General features: G+C 38.5%; 1 protein-coding gene across 1 annotated transcript; it reads right to left on the bottom strand.

The window, feature by feature from the left end:
* Positions 1 to 7793: 7793 nt before the first annotated feature.
* LOC113330719 lies at positions 7794 to 8574 on the bottom strand. The gene has a single exon (XM_026577549.1). The coding sequence runs from the start codon at positions 8456 to 8458 to the stop codon at positions 7961 to 7963; it is 498 nt and encodes a 165-aa protein (XP_026433334.1). The 5' UTR covers positions 8459 to 8574; the 3' UTR covers positions 7794 to 7960.
* Positions 8575 to 14487: the final 5913 nt, after the last annotated feature.

Genomic DNA, 14487 nt, shown 5'->3' on the forward strand with positions numbered 1-14487 from the left:
TTCTGTCATAAACATTATATTGCAACCCTATTTGTCGGATGACCAGCTGTGAATCGCTTGTCAGACGCACGTCAGTTATGCCCATTTCTATTATCAACTGAAGGGCATGCACCACTGCTTCATATTCAACTATGTTGTTGGTATGCCCCTTGAATTCTAACCTGAAAGCATGTATGATCCTGTCTCCTGTTGGGGTGGTGATTACGATGCCTATCCCCGCCCCTTCTTTATTTTTCGACCCATCTACGAAGACTTCCCATTGCCTAGGATTTTTTGGTTCCAAGATGTCTATAGGGTCTTTACCTTCGTCCATTCTGGTAGTCCTGCTGCCTTTCGTCCTTCGATGATGACTTCTTCGCAGTTATCCAATGGTAAGTCTGCTAGGAAATCTGCTAATACTTGTGACTTCTGAGAGTGTGTAGTTCATGGATGATATTGAATTGATCTAGGTGAGTATTCCATTTTGCAATTCTGCCTACTTTTCCTGCGTTTTTAAGGACTGCTTCTAGCGGAGCTTTGCATGGGACGCGGACGTAGTGAGTCAAAAAGTAAGTTCTGAGTTTCAGGGTTGCCCATACTAACGCCAAGATGAGCTGCTCGATCTTCGTGTAGTTTCTTTCTGCTGCGTTCAGAGTCTTGCTGATGTAATAGATGGGCTGCTCTATCTTCGTGTTGGTTTTAACCAATACTGCGCTGACTGCATCTTCTGTTGCTGCTATGTATAGTGCCAACACTTCATCAGGGTCTGGTTTTTGTAATATAGGGATCTCAGCCAGGTATTCTTTGATATTTCGAAAAGCTTCCTCGCACTCTGCCGTCCATTCGAATTTGCTTCCTTTTTTGAGAATGTTAAAAAAGTGCTTACATCTGTCCGAGGACCTGGATATGAACCTCCCCAGCGCAGCCAGCGAACCATTGAGTTTCTGAACCTCTTTTAAATCTTTGGGGATGGCATTCTTACGATGGCTTCAATTTTAGCGGGATCGACTTCAATGCCCCTCTTCGTCACCAAATATCCGAGGAACTTTCCGGAAGTGACACCAAAAGTGCACTTCTCTGGGTTTACCTTCATGTTGTGCACTGTCATTGCTTGGAAAATATCTTTTAGGTCTTGGTGATGATCTTTGCGCAGCTTGCTTTTAACGAGCATATCATCCACATATACTTCCAGCGTACTTCCAATCCATGGTTTGAAAATTGCATCCACCATTCTTTGGTAGGTTGCCCCTGCGTTTCGCAATCCAAAGGGCATTCTTACGTAGCAATAGAGGCGTGTGGTGTATAGAATGTTGTATGTTGTTGATCTTCTTCTGCTAGGAATAATTGATTGTATCCAGAGTATCCATCCATGAATGACATTTCTTCGTATCCTTCAACTGCCTCAACAAGTTGGTCAATGCTTGGCAGTGGATAGCTATCTTTAGGGCAAGCCTTATTGAGGTTGGTGAAGTCGATGCATATCCTTACTCCGCCATTTTTCTTCGGTACGATGACCATGTTAGAGATCCATGTTGGGTACTTAACTTCTTTGATGAATCCTGCGTCCAGTAGTTTGCGGAGTTCCACTTCAACTGCTCGATGGTATTCTGGAGCTACTTTGCGCACCTTCTGCCTAAAAGGGGGGGTACCTGGTTTTATTCGAAGTTCGTGATGAACTAACTTTGGGTCAATTCCCGGCATGTCCCCTAATTTCCAAGCAAAGATGTCCGCGTATTCCTTTAGAAGTTTGATTAGCGCGGCTTCTCTTTCTTCATCCATCAAGGTGCCTATTCTGATAATCTTCGGATTTCCCTCAGTACCTATGTTGATTTCTTTAGCTGCTTCGACAGGTAAACGTGGGTTTTGGTTCCCCCAAGAGAGGAACATTCTTTGATTGCTATTTGGTGGCTCTCCGTCTTCTTTTGTCGCGGAGGTGCTGGCTTCTGCGCTGCCAGTGGTGCTCACGTTCAGAAGGCTTTTTCCGGAGATTTCTTCCAGATATGTATCTATGGTTATTTCCTTATTTTTGGCTCTTCGGGACTGGTGGTTTTCTTCCCGCTCGTTATTGATCTGATTCTGTAAGGTCTGACATTCCCCGCAGTTACTTGGTCTCCTTTAATTTCCATGACTCCCTGGGGTGTGGGAATCTGAGATATTGATGGTAAGTTGCCGCTACTCCTTTGAGCTTGTGAACCCATCTTCTTCCGATGATGGCGTTGTAAGGTGAAGGTGCATCTACGACGCTGAATCGAGTGTCCACTTTCATGGGCCCTGCGTCTACTTGTAAGACAATGTCCCCTAGGGGCTTTGTAGCTGCGCGTTGAATCCGTAGATGGTGTAGTAAGATGACAGCAGTTGCTCGTCGTTGAGTTCCATACGTTTGAACGTGTCATAGAACAGGACGTTGACTGAGCTTCCTCCATCGATGAGAATTTTCTTGACATTGCACCCTGCTATTGGGAGTGTGAGGACTAGAGGATCATTATGGTCTTCCATGTCTTCTTCCACATCGTCTGCGTCGAAGGTCATGGGCGCGTCCATCCATTGTTCGTGCTCGTTTACCTCTTTCCCATCGATCTTATAAAGCTCACAATAATCTTCGAATTGTTTTCTCAATCTCTTCCCAATCTGGGCGGTTAGGGATGGTCCTTGAATCTCTGAACATGAAATCGTGTTGAGGGTGCGGTTGCCTTCTGGTAATTGAACCTGCTTGCCTCTCTTGGTTCTATCTTCGTTATCAATCTTCCGTATATATTGCTTCAGGTCTCCTGCGTCGATTAGTTTTTGAATCATATCTTGAGATTTTTGCACTTTTCTGTTTGATGACCGTTGAAACAGTGGTATTCACAGTATTCCTTGGATTTTTCTGATCTAGGAGGCTGCTTTCCCTTGGACCATGGCCAATCGAAGTTCTCCCTCCCTTTGATCTCTCAGGATGCGCGAATAACTGGTATTCAGCTTGGTATAGACTTGATCTTCAAATTTTCGATCATCTCTTCGTCTATCATCCCTTCGTTCTTTCCTTTCTCGTTGGGATGCTCTTCTGTGATTCCTCTTTTGGACCCGCTGGCTTGATCCACGGAATTTGTGCGTGTGGGACGTTGAGTATGAGCTCTGGGATTTTCACGCTGAATTTCTTCTAACCTTGCATGCTTTTCTATGATTATCCGGAGATCTCCTTCGGTGGTAGGGATGGTCCCGTGGATCTCCACAAACAAAGGACTCATCCTGTCCATCCCCCATTTGTAGCAGTTGATACTAACCACGGATCTACGTTGCCAATAGCTTGGAAATCTTGTGCCATCTATCAGTATATTCTCTGATGGTCTCTTTGTATTTCATCTCCAGCGAGAATAGCTTGTCCATGCCGGTATTGACAACCTTGTTGTACATGTATGTTGCTAGAAATTTTTCTGTGAGTTGGTCGTAGGAATCGATGGAGTTTGAGGCAGGTTATCGAACCATGATAACGCGGACCCTTTTACTTGATGGGAAGTATCTGCACAGTATGGAGTCTTCATTATCCCAACGGGCCATCATTCGATTATAATATCGAAGATGAGCCGCGGGATCAGTTGATCCGTCATAATAATCGAAAGAAGGAACCGAACATTTCTGCGGTATGGAAGCCCTGGCCAAGTGTGGCGTCAGCGGGGTAGTGTTTGTTTCCTTCATCACTTGCTCTAGTCTTCCGCCTCCCTGCCTAGTCTTTAGATCCTCGATTTCTGCCAGCATCTCAGCACGCAGATTTTCCATTGCGATCTGGTGCTCTTCACGAATGGTAGATTTTGCTCTTAGGAGGGTGGTACCGTCGTAGTAGTCCGAGTTCTCGGGATTGTAATCAGGGTCTGATCTTTGGATGCTCCTTGCTCCTATTTGGTTCAATGGAAGCAGGTTGTTTGCGATCACCATTCTTCTATCTTGATTAGGTGCTACAGCCTTGGAGTTAGCTTCGTCGCGTTGGTTTTCTACCTCTGCGCTATGAATGATTCTTTCCTTGAGTGTTTGGTTCTCTTGTGCTAATATCGCCACAGCATCTGCGTATGCCTTCTGGTTCTTCCTTAATTCTGTCAGCTCGGCCATCATCTGAGCGGAATGATTTGACCCTTGATTTGGTGTTCCTGCCCGCAATTGCTCATCAGCGGCTATGGTTTGTTCCTCATCCACGATCTGTATTACTGGTTCTGGTGGATCTAACCGTGCACCTTGGGACCCCGACGGTTGTTGTGAGGGTTGACCTGCTATTAGAAGCGGTTGCTTGGCCGGAAAAGGTATGTTCTGTTTGTTGGTTAAGGGCATCCCATAGAGGGGTTGTTGTATTCCTGACTCTGCTACGACTTCCTGATGTTCCTGTAGTTGAGCATTGGTTACTCTGGGAGCTCCAACTTTGGATCCGCCAGCTCTTGAAGCTTCTGTTTTGGCTGCCGCGGAATTTACTTCGTTTGCTGCGATGATGTTGGCATTGATGGGGGCCGTGCTTTCCGCATTATCCTGCGCCCTATCTGCTGCCTTCAGCTTTTCACCTCTCTGCTTACTCCTAGTTGCCACTGGGGTTGTCCTTGGCATTACTTTTGACGAAGCTTTTTCCTTCCCGACATCTTTGCTTTTCTCCATCTTTTAATATTTTCCTGAAAGAGAGAGAAAAAATCACGAAGATAATGGGACCCACGTGATATCTATTAGCGTTTTTAGTTCTCAAAGGTGTAAAATATTGAAGATATGAAAGGCGCCCATCTATGTAGATGACCGCAGATCTGTTCGAAGTTTTGATTTTCAAAGACGTGAAAACTTAGAAAATGCATGAAAAATCAGATCTACTTAGATAAACGCGGATCTGTTCATAATTTTAGTCTTCAAAGGTGTGAAAACTTAGAAAATGCATGAAGAATCAGATCTACTTAGATAAACGCGGATCTGTTCATAATTTTGGTTTTTCAAGGATGTGAAAACTTAGAAAATGCATGAGAATCAGATCTACTTAGATAAACGCGGATCTGTTCATAATTTTGGTTTTTGAAATCATGAACGGAAAAAAAAACCGTAGTGTTCCATACATCGTTATTTTCAGAAAACGAAGCCTGAAACAAGTCACAGGAGAAGAGAAATCTTTTACCGGGATGAAAATCCCTGTTTCTAGCGCCAGATTGTGAACACAGAGATCAATGTCATCTGAGTATTCACAAATAATGCGCGCAGACTCATGACAATACAGTAAATAAGCTGCGCCTGAGGGGAATGAATTAGTTATGTCGAATCCTTGACTCAGAGTTATAATACTCTTCCTCGTCTCATCAACTACAATCATTGTCCTTACCTCATACAATAAGATAAATAGTGGATGAAGTATAAAATGTACGAACATGATATACCATAAGTATCGAATTGAATATAAAAAGTATAAATGCATGAACATAGATGAAACGATTAACTTATATGATTCTCTGTCTGCGGGTTTGGGTTTTTCATTATATGTATGAAGGTTACAGAAATAGTCGAATGACTTTGAGATCATCCTAAGCCTGCGTAGCAGGAGGAACTTCACTTACACTTTCTCTATCTCTCTGTCTCTCTGTCTCTCTCATATCCTCCTCTCAATTTTTTTCGCCCCCTCTTCACTTGGGAGAGAGGGGTATTTATAGGGTGGTTACGTGGGGTCCACTTCTGAAGCCTGTTATAACCTTATCCTCTTGTGTCTTGTTCCGCTCACGCAGAGGTCTTCGTGTTCTCGGTTCTCTCTGCGTGTTCCGTTTGAATATTCAGTGTTATCTGCGCTTCCTCCACAGGCTGATTGACACGTATGATGTTTGAGGGTATTTAATGCGGGTAGTTGAGATGTTTGTCCGCGGTAGACAGCTGTCCTCTGCCCCTGTCTTGTCTGCGTCAGTCTGGCTATCCCCATCCGTAGATCTTAGATCTTTCTGGGGATAGGATAAAGTGACTCTTAGGTTATCCTCCAGTGCTTCGCGGTGTTCTACTGTTTCTGTCTCCTCGATCCTCTACCGTTGGATCTGGTGGGTGGCGACGCTATCTTGACAAGGCGCGTCTCTTGGCTGTCCACGTGTGATATCATATTTTGATGCTCTCAGCCGCATGTCCTCCACGTGTGTCTTTGTGGACACGTGGCGGAAGATGAAATGTGTACCTACAAATTTGTTTCCTTCATTTTGTTTTCGTAGATCATCATCGTGACATAAACCGCCACCAAATGCAAAAGGCAAGAGAATGATCTAGGAATCGCTTGCTTATGAGTGATTGTATGGTCTTTAATATAGCTCAGGATACCCCATTAGTTTGTTGTGTACTAATTACAGTCGCGCTAGGGGCATCGCTCTTTCCCCGCTACTTGCTCGCGGGCTTAGCTGGTTAGTTGACGTGTTTGAAAGAAAAAGTTGAAGTGGTTACACGTTGATTCCGAAGAGAGAAACCGAAACAAAATTTTACTTTTTCAAGGAACAAAAAAAATAAAACAAAATCAAGATGGTTCTTTCCTTTAAATCTTCGAATCTTTGTTGAAGAAAAGATGATGGTGGTGACGACGATAGGCCTTTTTTGATCTTGAACTTACAGTACCTGATGAAGAAGATAATAGTGGCAGAGAAGAAGAGAAAGATGATGACGATGGTGTATAGACGATGAAGATGAAAATGGGTTTGATTTTACAGAATAAAGTGTTGGATATCCAATTGATTATTTTTCACCAAACAGCTCCTCCACCTTTTCAATCTTCATCAACTTCTTTTACAATTTCAATTTTTTTTTTAATCAAAACAGGTATGAAATTCAGAGACTTCAATAGTTAGGGTTTTAGAGTAACAATAATATACCCAAATCAAAAGAAAGCAAAATCAAGATGTTTCCTTTAAATAGGTGAAAAATTGAGTGTTGGGGTTATCTAGAGTTGAAATTATAATTAGTAATCAGAGAATTAAGAGGATGAATGGTCACTTGACTCCCTTCTATGAACTAAATTATTACTGCTACTGCAAGAGAAAACTAAGAGTCTGAATTACTCCCAAATTAACTTTCAGTCCATAAAAGCATAATCCTAAATGTGGATCTTGTTCGTGTTTTTTTTTTCTTCAAAATTTCTTGTGATTTTTTAAAGAAACCCAATGATAACAACACTGAAACAGGAACCATCACCATCACCTTCTTAAACAGAAAACTAATTAATCCATGAACTTCGAGCAATTTGATTTTCTTAGATGGTTTGGAGGAATTTGAGTCCATCAATTTAATTCGTCATTTATAACCATTTAATTTCATATGAGAATTCTGATCAAAAATCAAAATCATCTGAGAAACAGAGAAAGTGAAGAAGAAGACTAAAAGAGAGAGAATGTTAGATAGAATAAGTAAAAAGATGTTCAGGTTTAAGTTTCTGTAAATTTTTCTCTCAGATCACCGACGTGTAATGTCAGAATCCACGTCTTCTTGCCACGTTTTTGTGCCAGGTCGGAACGCGTGAAAGTCGCATGAAAAGAGCGTGTTTTCTAGCATTTCCCTACTAATTAAGGCGACTGCAATCAAAATTAGCAGATACCTACGTACGATTTGCAAAACTTATCCCTATTTATGTCAAATAAATTTATCTCGAGTGGAAATATCATGGAGAGAGTTGCTCCTTCAAGTTCAAAGTGGGGGAGTAACGCATCAATTGTCCCGAAGCACTCCAACTTTCTCTTGTAATTTGTCCGGCTATTGTAAATAATAGTCTTAAGATTTTTATTTTGTTGATATTTTTTTTAATCTACTTGGTGTTTCCCATTAAAGTTGCTGGAAGAATAATTTGTAAAAAGGGTAGTACTCTCTCGTCAAACCAACAAATCAAAGAATAATAAATATCCATTACATGTGATTCCCTGTAATATCTGAAGACAGTCCATGACATCTTCAAAAATATCTGTAAAAAGCTAACTATTTCAAAAAGTGGAAAAAGAATATCCGAAATATCTACAAATCTTAATGATTTTGAAGATCTCTATTCCGCAATTGCCCCTAATTTAGAGGTAAAATCACGCCCTTTTCCACCACTTTTTTTTCTTCTATGCTCTGTTACTAATCCACTACCATTGTTATCTTTTGCAGCTCTAATGGATGCTGATTTTCTCTCGCTGATTGTTGTGTACGTAACTGGTTTAATCTGTTTCCTGGTATAAGAATAACCACTGCTTTTCATTAGAGCAGAACTAGCTTTAACAGCTAACGAAGCCATTTCTTCAGATGTCAATGGGTATTTAAGTTTACTCAATGGTAAAGCAAAATAGATTTGACCCAATTGAAGTTCTTCATCTTCATGCATGGCTGATACTTGATTATCGAATTCCATTTCATCTGAATTGCATATGAAACAGTTTTGATGCTTTTGCAACACATATGATACTTTCACTTGGTAGGAGTACTCTTCTAGTTTCCCATCTTGACTTATCAATTTCGCTGTTGCAATTTGAGTGGATTCCATTGAACTGCAGATACCCATTTTGATACTTGGCTTCTGTTTTTGTTGATTTCACTTGTTTGAGAAGCGTGAGAGATGAGCTTTGGGTTGTGTTTTGTAGAGAGGAAATGTAGAAATGAGATGATGAAAGGAGAGGTGGATGGTTGGGTGTATTTATATGATTGTTTGTGTGTTTTGAATAGTGTGTAGAGATTTCCAACCTGTCGAACAATTCATTTAACAGGCTGTATAATTGCTCTCGCTTTTCAAAACAACCCCTGTATGTATTCATAAATTACGAAAACAGGGACTTGCTTTATTTATGAGAGAGGTGCTGCTGATTCTGATTTTTACTCTGATCAGTGGTTTTGGATTAAGCTAGCGTCTCTTCGATTTTGTCATTTTGTGAGTGTTAAAGAAGGTCTGGGCACGTGGTAATTTTGTGTTTTTGTGCACCACTCACTCTAGCTAGTGCAGTCAGTCTGTGCAATGCCGCAGTGAGTTGATTACAAACACGAACACCACCACCGTCTTTGATAAGTGGCAGCGGATACGTGGGAGAAATCTCTATCGATCTTATTAGGTTGCCGTCAAGTTAAAGTCCGATCAAACTTCTTCCAGTTCTCTCAATGCATGTCATTGCGCATTAGAAATCACCTACACGTCAATTGCAATAATAACTTACGCCGACTGTTGGACAAAAATTCTTTACCGACCTCAAAATCAAAACCGGAGGTACAACAAACTTTCTTTACTGTCTTTTGAATTGTTGTGGGATAACATGTTAAGTGACATACATCCTCAAATTAGGTCATACGATGCTGTTTTACCATTATTATTTTTGTCGATAAAATTTTGGGTTAAAGAATTTCGAATGCAGATTGATAGTTAATTAACATCATCATCCAATAATTTTATCATTAATATTAGTTTTTGTTTTAACTTAGATATTTTTTATGTGCGTGAAAAACTTAACTAGTATTTTTATGATCCACTAAATGAATCAAATACCTTTTTCGGATAACATTGATTTAATGTAGTGTTCTATGCGAATCAAGCTGGACCTTAACTTAAGAATAAGTAATTTTCAATTTGACTTCACACTATTATTATGCGTCAAAAAAACGTATTAACTAAGTCTCATTTGTCTTAAAAAAAATTAACATTGTACATAAGGGGAAAATTGTGAAACTATAAACAATCATAGGTTTCACAACCAAATAAATCGTAAATAATAGGTATGTTTTATACATTTTTTTATTATTTATATTTATTTTTTACTAGACAAATAAAGAAAATAAAGTTAAATAAGAGAAGAAGAAACCTCCTGAAAAGAGAAAAAAGTAACTAAACATCTTTTCTGACGAATTTAATAGAATAATCTTGAAACTGGACGAGAACATCAACAATATCACCTATAATATCTCTAACTCTCCAGAAAATTTTCGTAGTTTCATTGTGAAAATGCAAACCATTCGTTGGGAGTCATGTTCAATGATGCTTCAAAACAACAAATTATTTTACTAGAATTGTAACAACCAAAGGTAACTTTTCATGCATACACAATAAAACTGCACTAATATAATATCGAAATATCTATGATGTTTTGAGCATCACACTTATAAGCCCTTTTCTTTCTTTTTTTTCACCCACAAACAAATCCTCAATGAGGGCAACCACTATAGAGACGAGGAACTTTTTTTTTTTGAAAGAAAAAGCAAAGATTGTCATTGATCAAGGCAGGCGGCAAAGTTAAGAGTTACATGACAATCTTTCAGACTCTAATTTAGAACAAACACACACAGAGGAAGCTCAGCATACCATTTCATATTGCAGCTATTAAACCTAACATACCTTGCTAGAAGCTCGGCTACTTGATTACACTTTCTATATTTAAAATATACAACAACATTTCCTAGACATTGAACTAAATGTTGACATTCCTTAATAATAAACTCATTTTCCCATGGAGATATGTTATGAGACCATTTTATTCTCTCCACCACCTTCTTGTTGTCCGCTTCCACAATAACATGATGCGCTTGCAGTTGCATAATCCATTGAAGAGCTTTAAGAGTAGCTACTGCTTCAGCTTGGGTGATGTCTCTCACTCTTTCTACCATTGTCCAGGCTTCCATCAATTTACCTGAAAAATCTCTAATGATTAACGCAATACCAGCAATATTGTTACCAGGAATTATAGAGGCATCTATATTAATTTTCAGAGTTGCTCTTGGAGGAGGACTCCAACTATAAATGTCAGTTTTGTTATCCCCAGTTCTATTTCTATTAGAACAAGCCACCTGCAAATGATTCAAATATTTATTAGTATGATTTTTATTTTCTGTGCAGAATGAGAGAATCATGTTTTTCATGTTGTTGATGGAGCATCTTTTATTCCCAAAGACCAGCTCAAATCTAAACTTCCAAATAAACCACAGTGTGATTATAATAGACGAGGAACATTAATAGAAAATTGTTATGTGTTGATTTCAAGGTTTTCTTTTTCGGCTAATTATATAACACTTCGATTCACAGGTACAAACGGGGGAATGAATGTTTTCAGGATACCATGAAGCCTTATACGTAACCATGTAATCTTAATCAAAAGTTTATTCTCCTTTGATATTTTAAGTGGGAATGTATGGTTTTGACCTCTTCACTCTCTCCTCTCACATCCCCTCTCAAAAGGAAAAAAACCTTCTTCACCCACAAAGTCACCTACTCAGATATAGTCCATTTTGGGCTGGATCTGAATGGAATTTTGATTTACTTCTCTTGTGTGTATATTGTTCTTTGTTTTAGCTAGGTTTAGTTATGTTTTTCTCTTATCGTTTGATATGTTTTGAACACCCTTATGGTGGTTTTATCTCCTCTATTAGAGAGGTTAATCTCGGCTTTAATGGTCGTTCTTGGTTTCTATAGGGTTTATGATCATTTTAGATGCTTTCCAACAACAAGGTCTCCGTCATTTTTATCTCCAGCGTTGGTATTATCTCTACCAGAAATCTTCATCTTTGGATTATTCAGCAACTGAATATCCACCAGAATCTTCATCAATGATATTCTTGATAACGAAATCTTCATCACAAGGTTTAAGAGATTGAGAAAATCACTCCACTTTTAGGAGCATTTCTTTATGAAGGAGAAAACAAATAAAATGGTTGGGATTTAGTTCCGAGAAAAACCATTATTAAACTGATTCAATCGGTTCGTATTCATACCTGTATTCGTCAAGTTCCGTTAAGTTTTCCCTTTCTTTTGTCGGATTTTTCTGTTTTCTACTTATAATGCATGTTCTTGTTACTTTATATTCTCTAATTTTCCATTTTAAATCCCACATAATAATTTTAAATTTCCAATAATTAAAAGGACACGTTGCAAAGAAAAGGAAAAAAAAAGAAAAAAAAAACAAATAAGTAAAGGACACATTGCAAAGAAAAAAAATATTTGTAAATTCATTGTCATTTTGGTTTGTTAAAAGATTGACAACAAAATTATGAGATAATGATCGATTAGAAATAGCAATTTGTGATAGTGTAAATTTAATCTTATCAAATGAATCTTATCCCTTCAAAAGCTAGTCCTAAATAGAAATGCTTATCCAAATAGGATCTATGAATTATAAGAACAACTCCAAAGGGCTCTCTGAGCAGGCTGGATTCTCTAGGGATCTTAGCCAAAAGAAGACCACTCAACCAACTGAATAAAAAGGACAATCGTTTCTCATTTGTGCATGATGTAAAATAATGCATTAGACCAAAATATTAACCCAATTATAATCCACCAGCAGCAACATCCATACCATGTGACAACCAAAGCTAATCCAAAAACAAAAAGGAAGTAAAATAAACCGATCAAAAAAAAAAGGAAGTAAAATACAAAATTAACTGCTAAATTTGGATTTTCGCTGACCCCCTAAATCCCAACATACAATGTATTGTTCTGGTATCACCGTTTAGTCTTTTTCACATACTTCCAAACAGAGAAATCGACAAAAACAAACTAGGAAACAGTAACAAAACACGACGAAAGTCGCGAAACCAAACAATACAAAACTGTAAATAGAAAGGAATTTAAAGGTCAAAAATGTAAATCTCGATAAATGGGCAACAATACGTGGCAGCAGCCAGTATGAGCTAACTCAGTCACGGTGCATGAAGTACACGTTGAGTAACAGTTGTGACAGCAGAACAGAACACCAAAACACCCGACACAAAAGGTACACTTATGCACTACGGGTGATATGTAGGGTTGAACGGGGTTTATAGTTCCACGGATCCCGTTTGTGTTTAGAAGGTGGGTGTTCTGAATCAATTAACAAGTAATCAGTACTGTTATTGGTTGCTAATTAAGTTTATTAATCGGTAGATGATTGCTTTATCTGTAAGAAAATCATTGATGCAGCCAGACAATACACCTTTTCATTACAATTCAATACTATACACGTAGCTTCCTATTCGTGCAACAACACCAACTACATTATGATATTCAATCAAATCCACCTCAAAATCTAGTATTAGCGTTTCATTTACTTTACGTGGTATCTGAATGTTTCAATCCAAAACCGGTACCTAATTGGGAAGAATTTTTAAGTACTTGGTGTCTAGTTTTTAAGGAATTTGAGTGCATATGTTTGAATTTGAGTGTGGTGCATATTTTGGTTCTAGGCCTGCATTCTCAATTCCAGCTCTCCGCCTGGCCTGCAAGTGTGTAGCAGTTGAAGGTTTGGCCTTCAGCTTTTCCCTGCCTACCTGCTTTGCTTTACAGTAGTTGGTTATGGTATGCACTCTGCACTTGGACTCGGACTTGTTGAGTTCTGCTTTCTGCTTTTCCTTTCCTGTTGGCTTGTCCAACTTTTTCTTAATACAACCTTTTCCTTCTGAAGAAAAAAATAATCAGTCGGTCCAGCATTTTCTTAATATAAAGACAAGTAGTCAGTCAAGTCAATTACTCTACATCGACCCCTAGTTCTTTTTATGCTCCCAAAATATGTCTTGCGCCACGGTAAGGTGTAACTCCACTCCCTGTAAATCGTAGAGGGGGTAGTAGCCTGCCTAGTAGGACACTGTCTCGAGTATGATAATGGACCATCGTTCTTGTTTTGGTCCTGTATAAACTCAAGTGTCACTTTTGCTCTCAAATATCAGTGTCTCCCACTAGGCATGGGAGCAATTGGCTTGACATGATTTGTGGCCTCATTTACAAACATTTGTTAATGATGAGCGTGACTTTACGCATATGATGTGAGTCTTCTTTTTATGTTACTAATCTATCTATTTCTTTATCCTTTCATGGTTCATATTATTGGCTCTTTAGCTAATTTTGTTGTATTTTAGTTGAGTTATATAATGGAGGTCATAAATTGAACTGTCATAAAGATTGGAATTATGGCTGGACCAAATTTTGGGTTATGTACATGCATTTTCGTGATTAAATGTTAATCACATGAAAGAAACCTTATCTCATCATCGCCTATTTCTGCTAGCAGATCGATAAAGGCGATTCTAAAGCAATGTCTTCTTGAGAAAGAAATGCTATAAAAGATGGGCGAAAATTATTAAAAAAAATAGTTAATATTGGACCATGGCCGATTTCAGTCTAACAAACTTGATATTATTGATTTTAAGTTTATAGAAACGGAAATTGGGTCAAATGTCCAAATATTTTTAAAACACGGTACAAATGGACGAGTAAAAATTAGTATGGGTGAAATTTGAAACTGGATTCATCCTAAACTTAAAAAATAGTGAGGATGAAACTGGGTGCATCTTGATGTAAATTAAAAATAAGAAAAAGTATTTGAAAATGAACAAGATGAAACTGTTTACATCACGAGATTTTTACAATCTCGTCCATTTAAACAGTATCAAATTCTATATGTCCTTTTCACCCAATAATTATTGATTTTGTTTTTTTTAACCAATTTTATGTTTTAGGAAGTACCATTATATGTATAAATATGCTAATTAATCGGGTACACTTATTCCTTCAAACGAACTAATACAGAAAAGGAAATTAAAGGCGAGTATAGTACTGTACATAATATGTATTGTCGCTCTTTATCCATC

This window comes from Papaver somniferum, unplaced genomic scaffold (assembly GCF_003573695.1).
Source record: "Papaver somniferum cultivar HN1 unplaced genomic scaffold, ASM357369v1 unplaced-scaffold_118, whole genome shotgun sequence".
NCBI lineage: Eukaryota > Viridiplantae > Streptophyta > Magnoliopsida > Ranunculales > Papaveraceae > Papaver > Papaver somniferum.

Excerpts from the sequence above, each read along its gene's own strand:
- LOC113330719 (XM_026577549.1), bottom strand. The coding sequence starts at position 8,458 with ATGGGTATCTGCAGTTCAATGGAATCCACTCAAATTGCAACAGCGAAA.